General features: G+C 37.6%; 1 protein-coding gene across 4 annotated transcripts in view; it reads right to left on the bottom strand.

Annotated features, from left to right (window-relative positions):
• eys (EGF-like photoreceptor maintenance factor) overlaps window positions 1–25,154 on the bottom strand; it is a 242,607-nt gene that overhangs the window by 151,581 nt on the left and 65,872 nt on the right. For 3 of the 4 annotated variants that reach the window (XM_078932365.1, XM_023963743.2, XM_023963742.2), the window contains 6 exons: window positions 24,092–24,205; window positions 15,225–15,338; window positions 12,194–12,391; window positions 8,904–9,025; window positions 5,663–5,784; window positions 4,301–4,560 (listed from right to left, as the gene is read on the bottom strand). In XM_078932365.1, the coding sequence (XP_078788491.1) occupies window positions 4,301–4,560; window positions 5,663–5,784; window positions 8,904–9,025; window positions 12,194–12,391; window positions 15,225–15,338; window positions 24,092–24,205 (930 nt within the window). The remainder of the gene's footprint in view (window positions 1–4,300; window positions 4,561–5,662; window positions 5,785–8,903; window positions 9,026–12,193; window positions 12,392–15,224; window positions 15,339–24,091; window positions 24,206–25,154) is intronic. The other variant, XM_078932366.1, reaches the window with a different exon arrangement.

Below are 25,154 nucleotides of genomic sequence, written 5' to 3' on the forward strand. Positions count from 1 at the left end.
CCTTGGCAAAGAAACTTACCAAAGATGTTTGATTTTCACTCAGTTTGCGAGCTCCTGGGTTTTATGTTAGCAGTAACCTATCACATGACAGAAAAGAGCGCCTTGGCCTGCGTCAAGGGTGACATAGACGGATTTTTAAAAAAAATAAATAAAACATCTATCAGATTCCGAAATAAATAAAACAGAAGTAATGCAAGGTACCAAATGACCCATGGATTGGTACCGGTCCGCTGCACGGGGTTGGGGACCGCTGGTCTAGTGTACTCTAGTAACTTCATCCATTTACGCAATTAGCGTTATTGCAACAGATTCTGACAAAGAGAACAGCTGTTTTTCTCTACTGTAAATTGTTGCATATTAGTGTTAAGCTGCTTTTTTCAGCTTCAAAATCCGTTGGAATTACGTTAAGCGTTTTAGTGTATTATAATGTTAATTCTTCACTATAAACAACCCAAAGCAATTCCTTTCGAGAGATGTTACATTAATAAATGATTCATGGTTTTACACCCCCCCCCCCCCCCCCCCCCATGATCACCCTCCTATCACCCCTCTCTCTAACATCCCTTTCTCTTCTTTCCTTTTCCGTCCGGTCCAACACAAAAGATTTTCAATTATGATTAAAATGAATAAAGTTTGGCCTCGTAAAAGGCCAAACCACAAAAGGGGTTTATTCAGACATACCTCTGGTTTATCTGAAGAATAATAACCCCTGTTGTTAAAGTAAAATATGTCCAACACAAGAGGCCTTCAGCTCTTATCTGTCTGCCCAGCTGTTGGACAGGACAAGTAAAAAAAAAAGAATAAATAAATGATTGTTCTTGATGCATCACATGAAGAATATTTTGATCCATTCACGCGTATCGGAGCATTCCTGTAAAAACCTGGACTCTGAGCACTAGCCCCTCCCAATCCCCAAATATGATTGGGTCCCCACATTCATACCTATGAATGTGAAGGAACGTCCCCTTCCAAGAAGAGTCTGCACTGCCAGAACCACCCCAAGGCTAACACACACACAGTGTCTCTGTGGAGCTAGCGTTGATCGGCAAAAACGCTTTCATGTTTACATCGACTCTGAGAAGAAGTGTTTCCTCTGGCACCTAACAACAACAACAACAGCTCGCTTTGTTGCATAAGACAATGTCTTGTAAGTAATGTGTTTTAGGTTGTGAGAGATTTAGGAGTTTGTTCAGCCTTCTCTATATGGATATATTTGACTCTGAAAGGCTTACAATAGCACAACATCCTTTAAAAGGCTAAAGAAGCATAAGTCATGGTGCTGCTTAACTCTGAAACTAAGAAAACTACTATGAAATGTTTATGAAATGAGAGGACACAAACCACAAAATAACACAATTTTATCAACATATTCTTACCAACATGTTTGGGTTAATACGGAACAAAAATTCCTGCTGACCATAAACAACTGGACAGTTTCTGTCTGAAGATCCGTGCTCTGTGCTTTCTTCATCTGATCTGGGTTCCAATGACCATATGTTGTTGTCTAACTCAATATTAACCCTTCGATGAACCAAAAACAAACATGTTCCCCTCAAATAAAGAACAGAAAAAGGTCAGTGTAAAGAATAAAGTGGATCCATAGCAGTGTAATTCTCTTATACATCAACCTGAGAGCTGCTTTGAGTATTTCATTCTGGTCTGTTTTTATGCTCAATACCAAGTAAAAGCCAGTGAGATGTGAGCTATTTCAAAGAATTTCAAAGCAACTCCTTTTCCTTCATTTGCTTTCTCCGCAGGCTATCCGAAGCAGGCGTAAACACAACTAAATGCTATGCTATGTTAACGTCAAGTTCACCTTAAAAATATTTAGTGTCCATCTTCAGCATGTAGGATGAGATTTGCCTGTGGCACCTTATCTGGCAAACATATGCAGACAATTTTTTAGTGAATTAGTCCTATAAAAAGCAAGCCCTGCCCCCTTTTTTTTTATTATGTAAAAAAAAAAAACAACAACCCTACAATGAACGTCAAATCACAAACGCTCACTTGCTGCAATACTATAGAATGGATTTGTTGTGAATAATGACGATGCCCATGCAAAGTTCTTGCTTTAATGTATGCAGCCAGCTTCTAATTTCCTATTCCTCTAAAAGAAAGCCTTCTGAAACAATCCCTGCTGCTCTATTAAGGTGTCTTTTCATCTGCGTGCTTACCGAGCAATTAGGTACAGCATAAAGCAATACCGCCTGAATGAATCTGAATTCTAAAATATCATTGGTTTGAAATCTGCTCTGTCAAAGGCTCACAGAAAAATCTGTTCTAATTAAAGGAATTATTTATTCATGTTTTATGAGAAATCCTTTTAACAAATTAAAGTCAAACTGGATTTGTATTTGTTTTCTTTAAACTGATATGATAGATTGAAATCAGTGCAACCTTATTACTTTAAATATGCAAATTAGGGTAATAATATAGTTTGTCTTAAAAGACTTGACATTTTCAAGAACCTGACTTTCTCAGTGTTATTATCAATAATGACCGGCAGCAGTTTCATTCCTTTTTATGCGTTTATATTTAACCTTGAGAAGTTCTGTAGATCACTTGAGAGACAGCCCTGCTGCAAGATTCTGTGATACCAATAAAGTAAAAGCCTCTTTATGGACATATAAATCTCATGAATACTTTAACTGTGGCGTTGAGATGTGTCGGAGCATTTGTTTTGTTTTTATTATATTCTTTTTCTAAATACAAATATGTAGTATGTCATTGCAGATGTGACATTTCAGGACACAGACGGCAACAATCTTAAATATTCTTCTGTTTAACTGTAGCTAAATATCCGGGCTTGAAAATCCAAGTGCAAAACTCATTTTAAAAAATGCTCTTCTATCTGTAATATGTAAATAAATGACAAGCCTGAAAAAAGTAACATTTAACATAGAAAACTTAATAAAATTATTCCTATATATTACTATGGCACATTAAGCTTTTGTCTTTTTTTGTTTGTTTTGTTTTTCAAGGGGAAGTTTTGCAAAGGAATTCGTTTCTACATCTTCCCTGAAGTGCAAATCGCATCAACAAGTCACTTGACGCAAAAACATTTTAAATATCACTACAACAATTAAAAAAGCAATACAATTCTTTAAAAAAAAAGACGTTTCCTGGACAGCCGAGAGGTGGTTTCTCAAAAGTGTCCTGGAATTGTTGTTTTGATCTTTGATATGTTTTTTTGTGTCAAGTGATTCGCTGATGTATTTGCACTTCAGGGCCATTGTATGTTTCTGTATGTCAAAGCCTTCACTTTTACCATCAGACAGAAAAAAAACAAATAATATTTCGCCACATCAAGAGGAGATGATGGATCTGATAAGGAATATACATAATTGATCAAATAAATGAAAAAAAAGATAATTGACAGCCATTACACATTTAGTAAGTCTAAGTCACATTCTTTACATCACAGTCTTTGACATCAGTACATATTTTTCCACTAAAATCTATCTAAAACATCCCCTGCTAGCCTTCAAATACGTCATCTTTTGGGTTTTCATGTTCAGCCTCAAAACAGTTTGTTTTCTCAGCGTTCCTCCCTGAACTTAACATCACCATGTATTAAATATGCAACATTTTTTTAGAGCAATTACTTTGGTAAACCTGGAATAAAAACATAATCTAGCAGCTTCATAGAATTGAATTCATGACCTACAAAAGATCAATGAGGCACATTTTTAGAGGAAGGACTTCAAGAGAGAAGCTCTTAACCAAAGAAAATCCATCGGGAGGTGATCAGAGCAGCAGTGTGCAACGCAAGTGTTGTGTGTTATGAATTGTTATAAGAAATATTATACTACAATGTTCCGGTGCATTTTGTGCAGACCAAGAAAAAATGATTTTACTGTTGCTTTGGTCAAAACAAAATAAAAAAGTTTTGCATGGAACCTCAGCTGAAGGATAATTTTCGTGCATAAACAATATGGATGTAGTTCGAATGGGATGTTAAAGCCAGGAAAGACTGAAAATAACTGTTGAAGCCCACACTTTGATGCACACAATCCTGTTTCACTGATCATCCATTGCCGTTTTGATTGCAGTGTCAGAAGTACATCTCGACAGAGTGTTGCACAAGTAACCAGTAATTGTCTCTGTTTAAAACTATGTCTGTTACTTCATAGCTTACAATAGGAAACGCACATTAGTTTTGTGGAAAGAGACAAAACAGCATCCTTCTCTTTGCTTCTACTACAATATCTAAAGGGAAAAAAAATTATGTGGAAACAATATAAAGCATCCCTAAATGAAAGCAACATGAGGATGAGGTTGGGGCAGTTTTCTCACTCACCAGCTGAGCATCTGCAGGAGGCTGTTCCGTTAGAGCGTGTCAGGCAGGTGGAGCCGTGTAGGCAGGGATTATGGAGGGGGTCACATGGGTCATAAGATTGGTCGCACAAATGGCCAGTAAAGAAAGGGGGACAGGCACAGGAGAACTCCCCAGGTGTGTCCGACTCCTGACACTGAGCCCCATTTAGACAGGGCCCAGAGTCACACTCTCTAACATCCTCAGCACAGTCCACACCTGTCCATCCTGGTAAGCAGAAACACCTTGAAGAGACCAAACAGGAGATTTGGTTCTGAAAAGTGTGTCCACAATACCACAAAGGGTAACACTCATCAATGTGAACGTGTTTTCAAGTAGCTCTGGAAGTTGTAACCATGATTCCGGTTTCTCTGGGTTTTCTTTGAAGTCAAAGCCGCTTCCTCCATTTCCTTAATGGATTTTTTTTCCCCAAAGAAACTATACGAAGATGTATGTTTTTATTGACTTTGCTAGCTTTGGGTTTTTAATTTAGTGATTGGAGCAGCCGCTTTAACACAAGTGACCGAGGTAAACGACTTGTCATGTGTCAAGAGTAGGTTACAGACAGATGTGGTGGACGGAATCCGATACTTTTCTATTCTAAAACTTCATTCAGAATTAGAAGATTAACAAATAATCTAAGTTAGTGTTTGATTATTCATTTTGTTTGTGGCCCCTTTAGCAGGTGACTCATGGACTGGTACCAGACCACAGCCCAGGAGTTAGGGACCAGTGCTTTAAAACATTTAGAAAAAGTGAAAGCAGCAGTATAGTTTATAGACTCCCAGTGCTGGCTGTCATGTAAGACAGCAAAGGACATTTTACAGGTAAATGGTGCTACAGGCCACAGACGCTGTTAAATGTGGACAGCTGACTTCTGGAGCCAGGAGGATGGAGTGCTGTATAAGGGTTCAATGAAAACATGTCAGACAAAAGTAGAAAGATTGGGACAGAGGAACAGAGAGATGAACTGTGTGTATGTGTGTGTGGATGTTCATCTAAAGCAACTGCACTTGAGTTAGATGGACATTTTGCTCGACGAGCACCTTGTATTCTTTTTCCTATCCCAACATTTCCACCCTTCGTACTTCTCCCCAACGAGAGCAGGGCATTGGCCCAATCAGATACAGCAGCTTTTTCCTCCAATGACTCACAAATTCCCCTGGAACCTTTTCCTGCTGTGAGCCATTGATTGACTCATTTGTTTTACCTGCCATCTGCAATTCATTATCTCCCCAGCTAGTGGAAGGACATATTGCTATCTCTGAGCAGCCTCTTATTCTGCATTTATAAGGCGACTGATGCAGCTTATGGGGACGGTGCCCCCGGGCCATGCCGCACACATACCTGTAGTTGTTAAGAAGGTCTGTGCAGGTGGCGTTGTTTTTGCAGGGCTGTGATAAACATTCATCAATTTCTTGTTGGCAGTCCGCTCCCTCCCATCCTGAATGACAAACACACTCATAACCCTGCATCACAAGAAAAGATGCACCGTTAGTCAACCACAATGCAAATATTTTATACCTGCACTTTGAACAGACTGTACTTTGAAAAGTTAAAGTGATATCATGATTCATAAGGAGCACTTTATACACAAATGGCAGCAGTTTTTTTATTTATTGTTGTTCAAGAAGCCATTTTTTGTCAAGTTTGTTTCTTTCTATCTGGTGCTTTTAAAAGAAAAGGGAACATATTCAATGAATTCATTAAGAGAAAGGGATATAGAAACATTTAAACTGTTTTGTGGAATCTGTTCTTGGAGAAGAGTCAAGCTTTTTCTACATTTCCATATTTCTGCTTTTGCAGATGTATTCCTCTTAACACCCACCTTATGGAAAATACTAAAGCTTGTTTTTTAATGCCATTTAGAACCGACCATATGTGCCTTTATCAAGCGAATGTGTCATTACTACTGAATCTGTTTGGAAACTAAGAAAGGTAAAGGTAAACTTTATTGTCCTCAAAGAGGAAATTTGTTCTGGGCCATAGAGCTACAATCTGTATAACATCCGTCATCATTCATTAAACACACATCACATACATGATAAAAGAGCAAAAAGTGATTAGAAATGCAAACATGTTCAAAATGATTAATCTATAAAACTAATAAACATCTTTTTCATAGTTTACGTGCATAAATAAAGGCACTTATTTAGTTAATCTTTATAATAATTGTCTTTTCCCTTTAAAATACCTTTAAAAGAACATTTTGCATTAATAAAATAAATCCAAGCTAGGCAAAATTTGTTTTGAGGGGGAAAAAATGCTTTAAATATAAGTAAAGTTTTTTCGAGATAAACATGTTTTCTTTGGTGAATGCATGATATTAATTTTATAAATTGCAAGAATGAAGCAATAAACTCCATCTGATCTATATTTTGGACTAAAGGCCCTGATGGTGTTGTTGGGAAATGCCGGTGCTTCATGATAAATTAGATACCTCCTGGAGACTCCAATTCTTTACCCCTAGCAAAACAACATAATTTCCTTTTTGCTGGTAAGTCACCTTCAGGGACTGAAGCTCTCCAAAATATGCCAAAGCTCTAAGGGACACTGTGTTCAGAGATAAATGGCTACACTGTAAACACGGCTGAAGAGGTTTTTAGAAACTGTCTGTATTTGAATAATGAGTAAAATAAGATCCCAAAAAAAAAAAAAAAAAACTTAAAACAGACCAGAGCCATCCCGCTTCATTCATATACTGCACCAAATCACTCTAGAAAATGAAATGGTTTCAACATCAGTAAAGCAACAATTTAAAATCTTTTTGAACGAAAATGTTGTTACTTTCTAACAGCAGCTTTACAATTTACAAAAAAGTGTTATTGTTGTTTTTTTTATATATAAAAGTTGGAATAAGCATTGTATTTTAACCTTGCAATAAATGCATTGAATTACTTGAACGCCCTCAAAACTTAACTTTTGAACGCTGTGCAAAAGTTAAGGCCATGTGACACTGCACAACGTCCACATATGTAATTTCAATGTTTCATGCTGCATGCATCATGTTTAGCTTTCCTTTGCTGCTACAGTCTAAGTTACTGCTCAGGCGGTTGTCACGGTAACATGACAACTTTTCTCACTTTTTCCAGGTATATTCACATTTGGCCGATTTTCCTCTGTGCGATATGCACAAAATGTACATAAAGTGGCTGTGTGACATGGCCTTTAAATGTAGCCCAAAGAAGGATTCAAAATTTATTTTTCATTACATAAGACTAAAAATAAAATTCCAGATTACATGGTTATTTTTCTGCTATTTTTTCTCTGTTTTCTCACAACTGCAACCTATTTCTTGTGTCTTAGTACTGATTTTTCACATTTTATTTTCCTCTGCATCTTGTTCTCTTATGGTTGCAGTGACCAACTTGTTGCTTTATGACAGTCGTTCCAGTGTTTGTGTATTTTTCTTTTGAATGCTCTGTCAGACCCTCAAACCAGTCAAAGCAGATGGTCGCCCCCAAAGAGTCTGGTTCTGCTGAAGGTTCCTTTACGATCCTTCATTTGAAGGGAGTTTTACTTCGTCACTGTCACCTTGGCTTGATCAGTACAGGAAATCTACCAAAAAATAACCCTCCAGTGTTAGCGGTTGGTCATTTAAATTGGCTGGTATTAAAATTACAGTGAAGACAATCTGCCCATATTGGAATCATCTGATCTAAATTAAATTTAAAGAATCAAAAATGTTTGAAAAAATCTGGATTATAACAGTTGTAATAATTTTAGTTATGTTTTAGAAATTGGAGTTCCGCTCTGAAACTGACTCACGATAGGTAAAATCTGCTAAGTAGAATTACAGATGTTGTAAGGCTGTAAAACTCCTCATTACACACTTCATCGACCTTTATCAGACATGAACATTTTCCCACTTTTCTTTTTTGTTTAAACTTGTTCAAACCTAAGTCCAATATCATAGAATGAAAGCAAACAGGTGCTTGCAATTGAACATTTATGTAGATAAATCAAGCTGAACGCATTCTATACAGGAGACACAGCATGGAGGAAATTTAAGCTCTACAGCCAATCGGGATGCAGAAAATAGTGCGCTGTTTAAAAAAAGACAAGCAAAAGTGCAGCACAATATAAAGGACCACTGTACTAAAAATGAAGTTAAGAAAATTATTTAATTTTGGAAAAATCTGGAGTAATTTGGATTATAATAATCAAGAGTGCATTAAATCTACTAGATCATGACAATAGTAATTAATTTAGCTCATTTTGATGTCCTGTATTTTGTATGGTGTGCCTTGAGACAACTTTGGTTCTGAATTGACACTCTATAGACTTCAGAAACTGAAACTACTATGCTTGAGCTTCAGACGACCTAATATGGGAGTATGGAGTTTTGCTTAGATGGTTTTTAAAGCTTTTTTCATTGTTTTTATTTATTTCTTTATTTTTAAAAAGATTAAAAAGATGTATTCTGTCCATCAATTTTAACAAAGAGAAATATTCATTTCGGCAAAATAAGAATGAGAAAACATTAGAGAATTTCTTTAAGTTTAAACTATGAAAGGCATACATATGATTAGTTTTTCTTATACAAAAGCAGTCTTCTGCACACAAAGGGAAAAGTGTTTCTTATCACCTCATGGAGGTCCTTGCATGCTGAGTTGGAAGTGCACAAATTGCTGAGGCAGTCATCGATGTCTTCCTCACACCGAGGCCCTGCATAACCAGGACTACAAAGGCAGTGAAAGCCATCTACGACTAGAAAAGAAAAAGAAAAATCACAAGGACAGTTGCAGGAAGTTGCATCATAAATTATTTTGCTCATGTCTCAATGGATTTTACCACATTTCCCCAGGAAAGTTTTAATTAGGAGAATATGACACAAAAGCAATTCATTTCCCCCCCCCCCATAAAAACACCATTAAAAAAAATAGTTCTGCATCATCAGAGAACCTCTGTTGCTACAACTGCTGTATGCAACAGGTCACCTTGTTGTGCACTTACCTGAGCCTGACATGCCAGCCACCTTTGGTTGAGCGTCCCTGCAGTGGCCATTCAGTGTTTCATTCTGTTGCTGTTGTTTTTTGCCCTCCATGTAGACTGGCTCTCCTACTTATTTTCATTGAAAGCCTTGTCAATTGCTATCAAAGCCTCACCATGAGAGAAAGCACTAAAAATTGGGAGGAAAGTAGTTTGGCAAGAGGAAGCCAGCTAACTTTAGAGGTATTCTTTAAAAGGGTGCTGTAAACGTGCCAGTTGTTCATCTCATATCTTATAAATAATGGCTCCCTCTCCTTAATTATTACCGATGTTAGAGAGGGGAGATCATTCGGTTTCTCCTGCACAATGAGTGTATATGCAACCACTGACAGAAGTAATTTCAGTCCTTACAAGAGCAAATGTATTGCTTCCCCAGTCTGGGTCCCTGGATTCTTCATTTTCCCAAAGATTTACCACATAATCTGAGCTGTCACTCTATCCTTTTCTATGTAGTTGCAATTATTCTCATGACACGCCTTGAATTCCACATGGCAGCGACATTACTCATCTCGGCCACTAATGCTCGGTGCTGCTGTCTCTGGTGGCTGGCCAGCTGCAGCTGAGCCGGCTGCTGCTGAGCCAGGCCTGGAGGACCTTCTGGCCTTCAGGCCTGGCTTACTGACCAAAGGTCACCTGCCTGAGCTCAGAAATGGTTGGCACAGCTGGTGGAGGCCTGCTATTGCATTTTTATCATTATTATTCACTGCAGCCGGATAATATGTACATATATTTGGGGGTTGCTGTGCTCACAATGTTTTAGTTGTTTTCCCTTTTTTTGTATAGGCTAAAAAGCAGATCATAATGGCCCCTCATATTTTCTTTTTCTGAGCTCAGACTATTTGAATGCTGTCAATTTAATTTTAAATGTAACTATAATGATAACAAATATAATTTCAATGGATTAATGTTATTTGAAAACATGGAAAAGAAACACTAAATGTGAGATTAGGTAACTTTTTTAAATATACCTTTACAAACTGCCTGACTTTTCTCTTAATTGGGATTTTATTGTACATTTTATGTCACTGTCTACTTTTCTAGTGTTTAGCTTGATAACTTTTCATTTTTGTAAAGTTTTCACAGTTTACATACAAAAGAAACATGAAAATGACATCTAAAAAAATAACTGCTGGAAGAAAAAAAAATACAAATCTATGATTTTGAAACACTGTTCATTTTTGAAAACCTACAATTCTAGAATATAAACCCACAGTGTCACTAATAATAAAAAGCCATTTAAAATATGGATTTTAAATTTAACAACATTCAAAAATACAAGAAAAAAGAATAGGGTTTCAAATATGACTGGGAATATGTTTGATACAAATGTTTGAAGTCTCATGTCACCCATTCAGACATTTTTTTCTCCGCATACTGAAATAAAGCTTTTAATTGTTATTTTCTGTAAAAAAGAAAAACTCAAAATAGGTGTATTTTGATTCAGACTAATTATACTGTCAAGAAGGTGTCAGCATCTTCTAGTATTTTACTAAATTCTTCAACAACTTTATAACTAGATATCTTATCTAGATTTGATTCTTTATTTATGTAATCAGTGAGTGTTGTCTCCTTTTTTTCATTGCTTGGAACAAACCAAGTTAATGTAATATTTTCATTACACAAGTATTTACTGTAGGTGCATCCACAATCTGTCAGTATGCATTACAGTAATGTCATACAAAAGTTTCAAAGTAATTATTATTTAAATATACTTGCTGCTCGCATAAAGATGTAACTCATTCTCATCTGGGAATGAGTTACATTTTTATTCTCACTTTCACTACCGCTATATCTATAAAATGCTGGTATTTAGGTAAAGGCCGTGTCAAACAGCCACTACACACAATATACGCATTTTCCATTCAAGAAATGTCAGTCTTTTGTGATACATGTATGTCATCCATAAGTGTTTCTTGCGTTCGTCATTTGTCGATATGCACAAACAGTATGTCTGTTAAGGGTTTTTGCCGAAGGGTCTTTGTGAATTGAGTTCTGAGCCTTTTAAATTTTGGGTCATTTGAGAAATTACACACTTCATTCGTATTTTACGTAGTTTATTGAAATTTGTGGCTTTCCACAACTGTTCCATGCACAGTTCATGCATGATTCACGCATTGTGTGACGGGAATATATATCGGCTAATCTTTCACTCCTCCAGCAGTACATGGAGGAGTGAGGGGGGGTCTCCTGCTCCCCCATTCCGGCCTGTTCGGCTCTCTGTGGGGGGTCAGGTCTTTTGCAGGGCAGTGTACAGCGGCGCGGGCACGGACGTGATTCTGGACGGCGCCTAGCCGTTGACTATAACTGGTGCAGACTAAGGGAATCAGACTGTTTAATTAAAACAAAGCATCACAAAGGTCAGCAGTGGGAGCTGACCATGGTGCTGACATGATTTAATTTCTGCTCCGTGCTCCAAGTGTCAAAGTGAAGAAAGTCAATGAAGCACAGGTTTACGTGTTCTTTGCGTGGTTTATCCGTACTTCTTCTGTGGTTTTAAACATGGTTCCCTCGTGATACTTCAGTAAAAATGTTATTGTTAAAAAACACAAATTTTCTCAATTTTTCCAGGTACATTAACAAACGACCAGTTTTCATCCGTTCAATATGCACAACTTGTATGTAGCAGCAGTGTGACATGACCTTAAATTTTTATGCTTTTGACTGTCAAAAGAGGGTTTATAAAAAATTGTAATTCAAGAAGATTGCCCCAAAACATGGATTCAATACTGGTTTTCTCAATTTTCTAATTAAAATAAAACATATTGCGTGTTATTATTATTGCTTTGTTTTCTGTGTAAATGCACCATTTAGTTTTTCCCTCGTGTAGAGCCTTTTACTAAAACATCCAACAGAAGTGTTTTTTTTTTTGTTTTTTTTTTTGCATACCATCATAACAAAAGCCATGAAAACAGGGGTTGGAGCTACACTCATCCACATTGATTTCACAGCGGGGGCCACTGAATCCACGGCGACAGAGACAGCGGAAACCCAAAGGGAAACGCTCCTGGTCCAGCTCCTCCATGCACACTGCGTCGTTTTCACAGGGATTACTGGCCTCGCAGGGTAAGAACTCACAATTATGCCCTGGAGCAAGGAAAACAGGCAAACGCGGGGGGATCATCAAGCCAGAAAGAACCTCTGTACATCCATTAATCTTTAGATATGGGTACTAAAGATTTAAACCTATTTGCTGCTGCTTTAACCCTGACAACCTATCTGAGAGATGCATTAGGGACTATGAGAGAAGTCATTATCTTTTAAATGTCACTAGAAATTGTATCTAGATAAATCCATTTCACTTCACTTAGAATTAAAAAAAGAAAAGAAAAATACAGTTCTTTTTGCTTACATATATACATGCTTGTTCATGTATTTATCAATTTAGGTCCTTTTGTTCTTTATTTTTCCACTCAATTACCGATGAAATTAGTTAGTGTCAAATGCCTGCCAGCAAAAACTAACCTTCAACTAACGCGTTTTCAGGCTGCAGAACTGTTTTTTTGATGGATATGTGCTGTTAGTGTTTTGGAGGCCTGCAGGAAAGAAGAAGTAATTCTTGTGGCAAGACATAATGATTAATGTCACTGGAAATCACCTCACGATCACCAGATTAACTGCCTGAGCACCAATTTTATTTTCCCTTCCTCTTCCTTTGTGTCAAATGGAGTTGTCTGAAACTGAAGGATTAAACAGCAATTATCAATTACTTTAGTATGTGAGATATATATCCCTATTTTTTTTGGAGACACCAAAAAACAAAATTATTACAATTTAAGGTTATACTTTTAAAATTTGGACTTTTACCTCTTAATTGTATTACTTTTTCCTTGTAATTTTCTTTTTAGCTTTTCTTCCACAAATAATATGACTGTATTCTCATAAAATTATGACTTTTTACAACTTTACTCTCGTAAATTTCTTTATTTTTAATTTCTTGCTAGAATCACAGTCAATTTTTTCCTGAAAAAACAGGTGAAGCTATTAAAGTCAGTGGATCTTTTTGAACACATGCTTTTTTTCAGTGCCACAAAAAAATGTGCTGTAGGCCTGAGGCGGGAGGTTTTACTCCAATCACTTGACTTTGATGAACTCAAGATACTTTGTCTAGAGTCTGTAGTTACACTCACACGATCACCGAAAAATTGAAGAGCCCTTTATAATCCATACAATCTAACATTTCAGCTGATGTCTAGAGAGTCTTTTTCAATATAGTTACATCATTTTTCTCATAAGGCCATCTATTTTGCAGGTACTTTAGTAGTTTCAGTATTAAAAGGTCTTTTATTGCAGTTCTGGGCTCATTTAAGTTGTTTTAAACAAAGGGACTGTTTTCTTATTGAAGGACACTATGTAGTGTTTATATATGAACTGGGACCTTTAGAATAAAAGTTCACACACTTAAATCACTCCCTATTGATTTATGTTGCTTTTTCCATAAGAACTTGAGGCATTTTCCAAGCTCTTTAAAACAAGTCAATTCAGTCTTTGAAATATTTTACCTTTGAAAATCTCCATTCATGTTACATTATTTATAAGACAAAATGAAATTTAAAAAACTCTGGGGATGATAAGCAACAATAAGTGTTGTCTCATTACCATTGCATAGAATTATGAGAAAAGAAGATGTGCGGCATCTGTATCTGGTTTAATGCTATATTTTACTTTTGGAAATGAGGTGTGCTTGTTCATGAACACATTTGGTCTACAAAAAAAGTTTTTGCGATGACTAACATCACAGTTATCATGGTTACGTACAGACAAACTTATGTTTGCCACATGAAACAAGTCACAGCATTATCATGTGATTAGCATGAATTGTAGTCGCCTTGATCATGTTTTTTTATAATTCCTTCTTTGGTCACGTGGTTAGTTAAGACGCCATTTAGGCGCACCTGTCACCTGTGTTAGTTTAGTTTGTTGGTTTTGATACAGAGAGGGTGCACAGGGCCCAGTATTTTTTGTTGACCGCTTTTATACTTGATTATGAACTCTGCTTTGATGGATCATATCAATCCGTGGCAACGATGAAATGGAATAAATAACGACACACAAACGAAGTGGATTTCTTGGTCATATTTTTTGTGGAGCGCGTCTCAAACAGGACCTGCCGTAGCCTCTCTAGCGGCTCATAAGCCCGCAGCCGCTACATGAATCCTCTTGTTTTTAGTGACAGGCGTTTTTATTCTTTTCATTTCGACAGAAATTATTTCCTGCAGTTTTTGAAAGCAGCAAGTGATTCTTTGTTTACAGGCAATTGCAAGTGCGGGTTTGTGTTTATCCCCTATACAATCTACACATGTTTATCTTTGGTAATTATACAGATATATATATGAATGTTCTGCATAAAATGAAAAACTGTAGCCTTTGAACTATGTCACACCAGGCTGGGTGATGTTTACAATTACAGGGGCATTCAGTGGCAGGCTTGGTCAGCCAGAGCAAATTGATTTGTGATCACATGCGGTTGTTGAGGCATTCATATCATTAAAGCCTTGTTTTTTTGAATTGTGTCATATTTTTCTTTTTATTATGATCCAATCTAATATCAGAATAAACACCCTATGTGTTAATTTTATAATAAATAAACTTTTTAAAATGATAACAACCACAAAAATGCTGATTATAATTACTAAGTGGTTGTAAAAATGTAAATTATTAGGATAGATTTCAAAAAGTACACTGAATTTAAATTAAATAGTAAGCATTTGATTTCCGATAATGCAACAAACTGACGCAAGATGGGGGAAGACTCCATTACAGAAAACATTACTCAGGTTCTCTTTTTTTTAACCAGAGGCATCAAATGAAAGTGTAGTTATTTTGTTTCAACTTGTAAAGCAGGTCAGGACAGGTGAAAAAAGTACAATGGTAAGTTAATTAACTTCCCTTTTTTTGCCCTTTTGTCAGTGCTCATTACCTCTGAATGGAGCCACACACTGGCAGAAGTAATTACCAGGTAGGTCCACGCATGTTCCTCTATTCTTGCAGGGAGATGACGCACACTCATCAATGTCAAGTTCGCATTTTGGACCTTTAGACAGAAAAAAAGGCAAATAAAAGTACTATAATAAACAAAAACAAACTGTTAAAAAAGTTAAAATGAAAGTTGTGGTAAATCAGTGTAGCATTTGAACTTTAACCCTTTGGAACATAGGGCCTAAAACTCTGTTTCTGTCTACTTTTGTTTCTGTATTTTCAATTTGAAAGACTATTTTCTTGCTTATCTGGTGTCATTTTAATCAGCACAATATCACCTATGAGACACTTACTTTATTTTGGTATTTTTCCCTTTTCTATTCACAAACTAGACAGAAATTCATACAAAAACAGAACATTCCGCTTGGAAAAAAGTGAATAATTTCGCTGTGGAATGTTCAAAATGTTCAACAAACCATTTTTACAGTATAGAATAAAAGGTTTGGGTGTAATTTCCTAAAAATGACAAGAACACATTTTCAACAAACAAGTAGATTTTTTTAAAATGAAAATACAAGAAAAATCTCCAGGTGAAATTCACAGATTTCCTTGTGCCAGTTTGTGTTTAGCTGAACACATAGGGGCACATTAATTCAATTCAATTTTATTTGTTTATCTATTTATTTATTTTTAACTTGTCCTGTCCAACAACTGGGCAAACAGATGAGAGCTGAAGGCCTATTGTGTTGGAGATATTTCACTTTAACAATAGGGGTTATGCATCTTCTGACAAACCAGAGGTATGTCTGAATAATCCCCTTTTGTACTATGAGGCCAAACTTTATTAATTTTAATCAAAATCTTTTGTGTTGGACCGGAAAAGGAAAGGAGGGAAGAAGAAAGAGGGATATTAGAGAGAGGGGATAGGAGGGTGATTATAGAGGGGGGGTGTAAAAACCATGAACCAGCATAAAGCAACAAGTTTCTGGATGTTTAACATTACGGTAAGGTTCAGATGTAATACAAATCACAAAGGGCGGGGCCTGTCCACACACACACACTCAAATGTTATAAACACACCTGTTGGCTCCAAAAATGTAAAAATGTACACAATACAAATACTGTTCCCACACGCAAACTTATGCCTTCAAACCAACTAGTGTGAAACATTTCATTCAATCACGCAAACTAGTTGTGCAAAGGTAAGCTAACACCGGTGCTCAAGTGATTGTTTATGTTCTTCTAAAATGGATTATGGAATGTAAAAAGAAGGAGGGAGAGTGCCCAGCCATCCCCACACCAAGACCCCCGCCGCAGCAGCTCCAGCAGCCAGAACTCCCCAACGCCACTCGGCAGCAGGTAGAGAACAACCGCCCCCCGGGCGATCACATCCGCCACCCAGGCCAGGGCCAGCAGGACCGCTGCGGGGCCCCCAGAGCCAGAGAGCAGGGAGGCAGGGGGGGACAGAGAGTGCATTTAATTCAATTTTATTTATATAGCCCAAATTCACAACAACAACAATGGGCATTACAGGTCATACGGCGTATGATGTGACCTTTCTTGTGTTGTTATTCAGGCAGTGTCTGTTCTTCTTCTGTTTGTTTGGCTTCAGCTTCAGCTTCCAGGAAGCAGAAAAACTTGGAAATTGTCTTCTGGGTGCTCTGCTGTGCATGTGGTTTTTTTCCTGGAATTCTGTTTATTTATTTATTTTGCATCTTTTTGTGTTTTGTTGTTTTTTCATTAATTTTCCATATTGTGTCAGTGAAAAAAAATAACAAAAACAGTATGGTTTGATCCAGCTGGATTTCAGATGTCCTCTTTGGCTGGAATCAGCTCACAGGCGTGTCTGACTGCTCGTCTCCCGCAACGGCGGTGGTGGTGTGTGTGTGTGTGTGTGGGGGGGGGGGGGGGGTTTGGTGTGAATTGCAAAGCTTTTTGTAATTTTTAGATAATGCTGGTGCTTGTTGTTCTAGAAAAATCATGTCACTCTCCATCCCATAGTAAAATACTGATCTGTTTCCAAAGTATTCCTGGTATCGACGAAAAGCTTCCCGCCGCCCCCCCTCCCACAGCGGGTCCTCCCTGCACGCTGCAGCCGTCTGATCGACGTTCATCTACCGCCTCATTAATTAAAAATAAAAGGTGGCTTTTGTCCAGAAACTACAAATAATTGCCATGATCTCTCTTTTATTGAATAAAATCTCAATTACAGAACAGCAAAATGAGTTGTAGTTTATTTTAGATTTAGTTTTATCATGCTCATCTCACAGTCTCTCGGCAGGACATCCATCAGTACCAAAGGCTTAACCCAGCGTTAAATTTCTAGGATTATTTACTTTTCACATGATTTTCACTTTTTTTAGTGAAAGGTTACAGTTCCTATACTGTTTACGGCAAGTAAAACTGTTGGTTCAAATCAGCAAGCACATCTGTACTGGAGATATTAGCATAAAAAATTGATTTCTCTTTTTTAACAGACAACATACTTAACGGTCCTCTTAAACTTTATATTAAACTAAATTTTTAGTTCTTAATGTAGATCGTAATTCAAAAACCATCCTAGCAGTACCACAAATATTAAAACTTTAGCTGCCTAAAATGTAAATCTAATAAATATTCAGAAACATTTTTTCCCTTTTTTTGTAGATGTTATCCATATTTTGACTAAAAAGAAACCAGCGTTGCAAGACTGATTGTTATTGCTGCTCATAACCAAAGAGAGGAAGAAAAAAAAAAGTTTTTTTTTCTATGAACTTAATTAGTGATGTTGCACAGATGACTTTCCTTTGTTGGTAAAAAATGTTATATCTGTGTTTACAAAAGCATATTTAAAAATGAATTGCCATGATTTTTCAGTCAGCTCCGCATTAACTGGCAGGAATCACTGCCATCTGTGGAGGCACACTTAATGCAGACAGAAACGTATAGCTCTTTAAACAACATATGCTATCATCCAGATTGCTTAATTCCCAGGGAAGGTTATGCTTGTTTTAACAAAAGCACATCAAACCATATGATGCTGTCATGCACAGTTATGCTGTAAAACAGTTGGATAGTAAAGTGCTTAACTTGCTGTCCAGCCTTTTATTCCCTTTTAAAACATTTATTGCATGAGGAGAAATTTTACATTTCTTAATAAACAATTCTTAAAGCATATAAAAGTGTTGTTAAACTGTAGTGGAAGTTTTCTAAAGGATAATGTAGGTAGATTACAATCTCCTCTTAATACTATACTTTATTCTAAATGTTGCTATTTATACAGATTCATGAAAAATGATATTATTGTTATGCAATAAAAGAGAGTTTCCGATTTGTTTATGGAATTTGAAAATGATGTTTAATGTGTAATTTATTCATTTTGACATAGTAATTCTAATAAGGAAAAACGTACTATTCAATTTATCCAATTACATTTTTAAAATGAAGATGAATAACTAAATCATAAATTGCAATGAAAGTTTGCTTTGATGAGTGACACCCTCCTGTATAGTTTATAAAATGATAAAATAAAAATTAGGGTTGTCAAATCAGTGCAGTAATCGTTTTTAATTACTAACAGCTTTTTTTCTTGCCTTATTCTAATTTATTTTGTCAAATTTATCATTCTGTTGTCAAATATGGCGTCATCAATTTGCGAACTTCTAGTTCTCACCACAACTAAGCCAAAAAAATGCTACAGCTATTATGTATTATGCTGATTATGTATTATGTGATCACGTCTGACGATAAACTGTGGAATAGGGTACATCAACATATGTAATATGGTGTTAATAGTAATATCATCATTCTAAGTGATGTAAAATTAGTGGTTAATATTTTTTGGGCTGCTGTTCTTATGTGTTCAAGTAGAGCACTCTGGACCCAAAGTTTATTTTTATTTTTTTCTTATTCTTTAAGATTAAGAAAAAAATAGCCCCTTGATGGTGTGAAAGTGGAGGTTGCAATAGTCTGTTTTAATGAAAAAACTTCAAAAGGGCACTCTTTACATTGCCATCATGTCACAAATTGAATTTGCAAAGAACTCAAAATAAGGCTTTTCACAGCAAATATTAGGTTCGATTACAAATAGCTTATCTTGATAGTTGAATTATGATTATTAACCACACAAAAAATGAGCACTGATAAAAAAAAACTGCAAGTGCAAAAGGATCCGATTTGGCGATGGCAAGTTATCACTGACTCCCACTTTTTTTTTTTTACAGAGCTAGTATACACACAGCAGGAGTTGTTTACACAAAATGTGTAGCGTGCCACCAAAAAGCTGCATGATTAAAAAAAGCAGCACCGGTTAAGGTGCTGCTTTTTTTTTTGTCCTCCAAGGTGCCACTGTTTTAATCATGTGAAATCCAGAAGCAGTGTTTGTGTCCTGTTGTTAGGAACAATGCTAACTAGTTCCTTCTATGCTATTTATACACGGCATGTTTGTCTGTGTTATAGGCTCCCAAACTAGTGCAAATGCATGCTGCACGAATGTAAAAATATAAAAAATAAAAAAATAAAAAAACTTTGCAAAAATTTATATAAAAAAGGAGAGAAACGCAATTTGAATGGGTTAAATGTGGAATCATTTTGTGGCAAAATGTACATTTTTGTTGCATGAAAAAAAAACCAACAAAGGCAGCAAAAAATTGTTTTTGCATATTCCCATACTGTGCGTGGCACAGTTGCTGTTAGTTTTTTTTATTTTCCAAAAATGTATGCCTATTGAAAAGAAGAACTAATTTTTTTAAACAAAATCATAGTGTTTTAAACAAATGCAAAAACAAATAACATTGTTCAACATATCTATTATAATGTAGAAATATAAATATGTTTTTAACTTTCGTTCAATTTCTAGCTGGACTGGTCACATTCTTATGCAAGTTTTTGCCACTGGATGTTACTAAAACAAATCTTTGAATGAACAGTAATTATAGTTCCAGTTGATGATGTGGTCCAACATGTGGTTTTTATTGCTTCATAAAAAAATATTTAGTTGCATTGTTAGCTTAGTTGGAAACTGAGCTGATGTTGGGATCATTTTTTATTGTACATCAACAAATTTTACAGTGTGGAGTTACCCTTGCCTTTGGGCTTCACACCCAACAATATAAATATAAACATACATATATATATATATATATATATATATATATATATATATATATATATATATATATATATATATATATATATATATATATATATATATATATATATATATATAATAATGGATGCTTCGAAACCCACAATCAAGGCTAACTGCCAAACAACTGGTAGCCCAGTGCTCTAACATACACAAACGGCAACTCGTATCACAACTTGAGATTGAAGCGATACAATACAATACCACGGGAGAGCCAGAACAGCAGGTCAGAGAGGAGGTTATACCACACTCCCACCCTGAGATTGGGTACACAGCCCCAACAACCACAATTACGCTGAGCAAGGCAGCAACTGACCTGAAAGACAAGATCATGTCTACAATGACCACTAGGCAACCCCGACACCAGCTACAGCGGTTAAGTGATGTACCGCCTGAAAGTCTACTGGAAACTGTGAATGAAGCATTGAGGGCAATTCCTACCACAACCATCACAGAAACCAATGAATTGGTTTACACATCAGCAGCAGTGATCCTTGAGATGCTTGGCTACAAGAGCAACCATGGAAGAAAACAGTACCCACCATGGAAGCAACGGTTAGAGGCCAAAATCAAGGCAACTCGGAAGGATGTGAGTAAGCTGACAGAAGCTCAAAGAGGTACAATGAGAAAGCAAGTACCTAAGAGATACAGCCAGATGCCCATACCTGAAGCACTGGAAACTGCCAAACAAAGGCTCCTAGTCTTGAGCAGCCGCCTAAAGGGGTACACAAGAGACAATGAAGCCAGACGAATGAACAGGCTCTTCACAACTCAACCTACAAAAGTGTATGCTCAGTGGCAGGGTCAAAACAGCCGAGCAGACCCACCAAGGCTAGAAACTGAACAGTACTGGAAAAGTATATGGGAAAAAGAGACAGCACATAACAGCAATGCCCAGTGGCTGGTCTCTCTGAGAAAAGAACTTAGCAACCTCCCTGAACCGAATCCAGTAACCATCACAGTGGCAGACATCCAAGAAAGAGTCTCAGGTATGAAGAACTGGACAGCACCGGGCCCTGACATGATACATGCCTACTGGCTAAAGAAGCTTACCGCACTCCACGAGCGCCTGGCAGCACAAATGAACCAGCTGCTAAGAGATGGGACTCACCCCGAATGGCTAACGGAAGGGCGAACGATCCTGATCCAGAAGGATCCTTCAAAGGGTGCAGTCCCATCCAACTACCGGCCAATAACCTGTCTCTCCACAACATGGAAGCTCATGTCAGGCATCATTGCAACCAAGATAAATAGGCACATGGATCAATTCATGAGTAACACACAGAAGGGCATTGGTAGAGACTCCAGAGGAGCCAAACACCAACTCCTGGTCGACAGAACAGTCGCTCAAGACTTTAAGTCACTACACACCAACCTGTGCACAGCCTGGATTGATTACAAGAAGGCCTATGACTCAATGCCCCACACATGGATCACTGAATGCTTGGAGCTGTACAACATCAACAGGACTCTAAGAGCCTTCATAGGAAACTCAATGAAGCTGTGGAAAACCACCCTTGAAGCCAATAGGAAGACACTTGCACAAGTATCCATCAAATGTGGGATATACCAAGGTGATGCTCTGTCCCCACTGCTGTTCTGCATAGGTCTGAACCCCCTCAGCCAAATAATCACCAAGACTGGCTATGGATACCGACTCAGAAATGGGGCCAACATCAGTCACCTCCTCTACATGGATGACATCAAGCTATATGCTAAGAGCGAGCGTGACATTGACTCCCTGATCCACACCACCAGGATCTACAGTACTGACATTGGGATGTCATTCGGGCTCGAGAAATGCAGCCGGATGGTGACTAAGAGAGGCAAGGTAGTCCACACAGGAGGGGTCTCACTCCCAGAAGGAACAATAGCAGACATCGAGGACAGTTACAAGTGCCTTGGAATTCCACAGGCAAATGGCAACCTGGAGCAGGCAACAAGGAAAGCTGCAACAGCTAAATACCTCCAACGAGTAATGCAGGTCCTGAGAAGCCAGCTCAATGGCAAAAAATAAGACCCGGGCAATAAACAGCTACGCACTGCCAGTTATCAGATACCCTGCAGGAATAGTAAGATGGCCAAAGGAAGAGATACAGACCACGGATGTTAAAACACGAAAGCTCCTCACCATGCATGGAGGGTTCCATCCCAAATCCAGCACCCTGAGACTGTATGCTAGCCTCAAGGAAGGAGGCCGAGGACTAGTGAGCGTAGAAGCCACAATCCAGGCTGAAACATCCAAGATGCATGAGTACATCAAGCTCAAGGCCCCAAATGACAGTGTGCTCAGTGAATGTCTTAGGCAATGGAGAACAGAGGATACAGTGCTGGAGGACAGATCCTCATGGGAGGACAAACCCCTGCATGGGATGTACCACCGGACCATAACTGAAGTGGCTGATATCAAGAAGTCCTACCAATGGCTAGAAAGGGCTGGCCTACAAGACAGCACCGAAGCGCTCATCCTGGCAGCGCAGGAACAAGCCCTGAGCACCAGAGCGATAGAGGCTCAGATCTACCACCCCAGACAAGACCCAAGGTGTAGGCTGTGCAAAGAGGCACCTGAAACAATCCAGCACATAACTGCAGGGTGTAAGATGCTGGCAGGGAAAGCATACATGGAGCCCCACAATCAAGTGGCTGGAATAATATACAGGAACATGTGTGCAGAATATGAACTGGAAACCCCAAGATCAAAATGGGAAACACCTCCAAAGGTGGTAGAGAATGAGAGGGCAAAGATCCTGTGGGACTTCCAGATCCAGACTGATAGGATGGTAATGGCGAACCAACCAGACATTGTAGTGGTGGATAAAGAACAGAGGAAAGCCGTTGTGGTGGATGTGGCAGTACCAAGCGATGGGAACATCAGGAAGAAGGAACATGAGAAACTGGAGAAATACCAGGGACTCAGAGAAGAACTGGAGAAAGCCTGGAAAGTGAAGGTTGTAGTGGTGCCTGTGGTAATTGGACCACTCGGGGCAGTAACCCCCAAGCTGGAGGAGTGGCTACAACAGATACCTGGAAAGACCTCAGACCTCTCAGTCCAGAAAAGCGCAGTGCTAGGAACAGCTAAGATAGTGCGCAGGACCCTCAAGCTCCCAGGCCTCTGGTAGAGGACCTGAGCTTGGAGGAGAAACCACCCGTGGAGGGTGAGAGGGGCGTTTTTTTTTTTTTTTTTATATATGATTTGCCCACCTGGTTATGTTGGCATATAAGTGAATAAAGCTTCCTATTCAGAAGAAGACATATCATTGCAACAATAGCAAATAAATTTGAAAAATGGCAATTTAACAAAAATTGTCTTAAACGATTGAAATCAAATATTACAATTACTTCAAATTGAATTATTATGAAGTAATGGATACATACTTGGCTAAAAAGCATTTTGTATTTCAGCATAAGAGCGCCTTAGGCTAATTCCAAACCCCACCCCACCGAGGTGAAGACTGTAGCCCACACTTACTAGCTTTTACAGTTTGCTTCATTGAATGATTATTTCCCTTTTACTTCTAATCTAGATTTTTATCTTTGCAGTTTTAGTCAAACAGTACTGTTTTTACTGAGCTACATTAGTGTCATTTGCTAGCTTTTTTCCCCAGTCTTATTTTGTACATAGAATGTCTCCCATAAAAGTGTTGGTCTTTATTCAAATCTCCTTCTCAAAGTATTTTCTGCAAAAGCGTACTGTATTAGGCACATAGATATTAGAGTAAAAAAATGGAGTTGCCTTTACTAACCTGTAAAGCCGGGCTGACAAACACATTTATAACCATCAACAAGGTCAAAACATGTAGAATTGTGCAGACAGGGAGAGGAGGCACACTCTTCTATGTTGACTTCACAGTAGTTACCTGTAAAAACAAAGTATTATAAGCAAACTGGTATAAGTTGGCAAACATTTGAATATTATAACACAAAACTGCTTTGTTTTGTCTGTTTGCATTCCTTTAGTACCAAGAGAATGAAATTCATGATTCAATATTTTGGAACATAAATCTATCACTATTTATTTTCAATAAGCACAAACTAAACCACAAAATTCCTTTTTTTTAATTCAGTGTCCTACACAGTGTTACACATTTAGTGTCAAGAAGCAGTAGACGGGGTTGGTGCAAAGTGTGAAATGCCAATGCAATACTGGGTCTCTGGATTACACCAACATTTCATGTAGTTACAGAACAGGATTTGTGTTGCTGTTGTAACACTATAAAGTATATACCGTAGTTTGCCTAATAACATCACTGCCTCATATATGGATCCCTAAACAATTGTTTGTGTTTAGTATTGAAAAGACAGACTGTTTTTTAGAATAAAAAAAAAAGATTTTAAGAAAAGAAAAAGAACATGAAGAACAAATCAAAATAGTGCCTTTTGGACTTTTTGCTAAGAAACATCTATTTGATCTATTCCGAAGTAAATTGAAAACAAATAAATAACACCAGATTTATCCAAAATGAAATAAAAAAATATATACTTTACAAGCTTTAGGTCAGTCCAGCTTAAATACCCACTTAGTCTTGCACAAGATCAAGAGTGGTTGTAAAGCCCTTTTTCAGTAACTTTGGGGTGTTGCTGTGTATGTACACCCTGAACTCTATCCCAGGGCCACACATAGACATCACTTTATCAAATCAGCCACCAATCAATCTATAAATCGTGTTTTTAGACTGTAGGAGGAAGGAGAGGTGCCGACAGAAACACCTAAAAGGAAACTGTATTTCTAGCACTCTGCGGGTTATGGAGAATTGTAAAAGTGATATTTGAGTGGGATCTAAGCATGTAAGGGTACTTTCATTAAAG

Source organism: Oryzias latipes, chromosome 15 (genome assembly GCF_053564925.1).
Source record: "Oryzias latipes strain Hd-rR chromosome 15, Olatipes_Hd-rR_3.1".
Lineage (NCBI taxonomy): Eukaryota > Metazoa > Chordata > Actinopteri > Beloniformes > Adrianichthyidae > Oryzias > Oryzias latipes.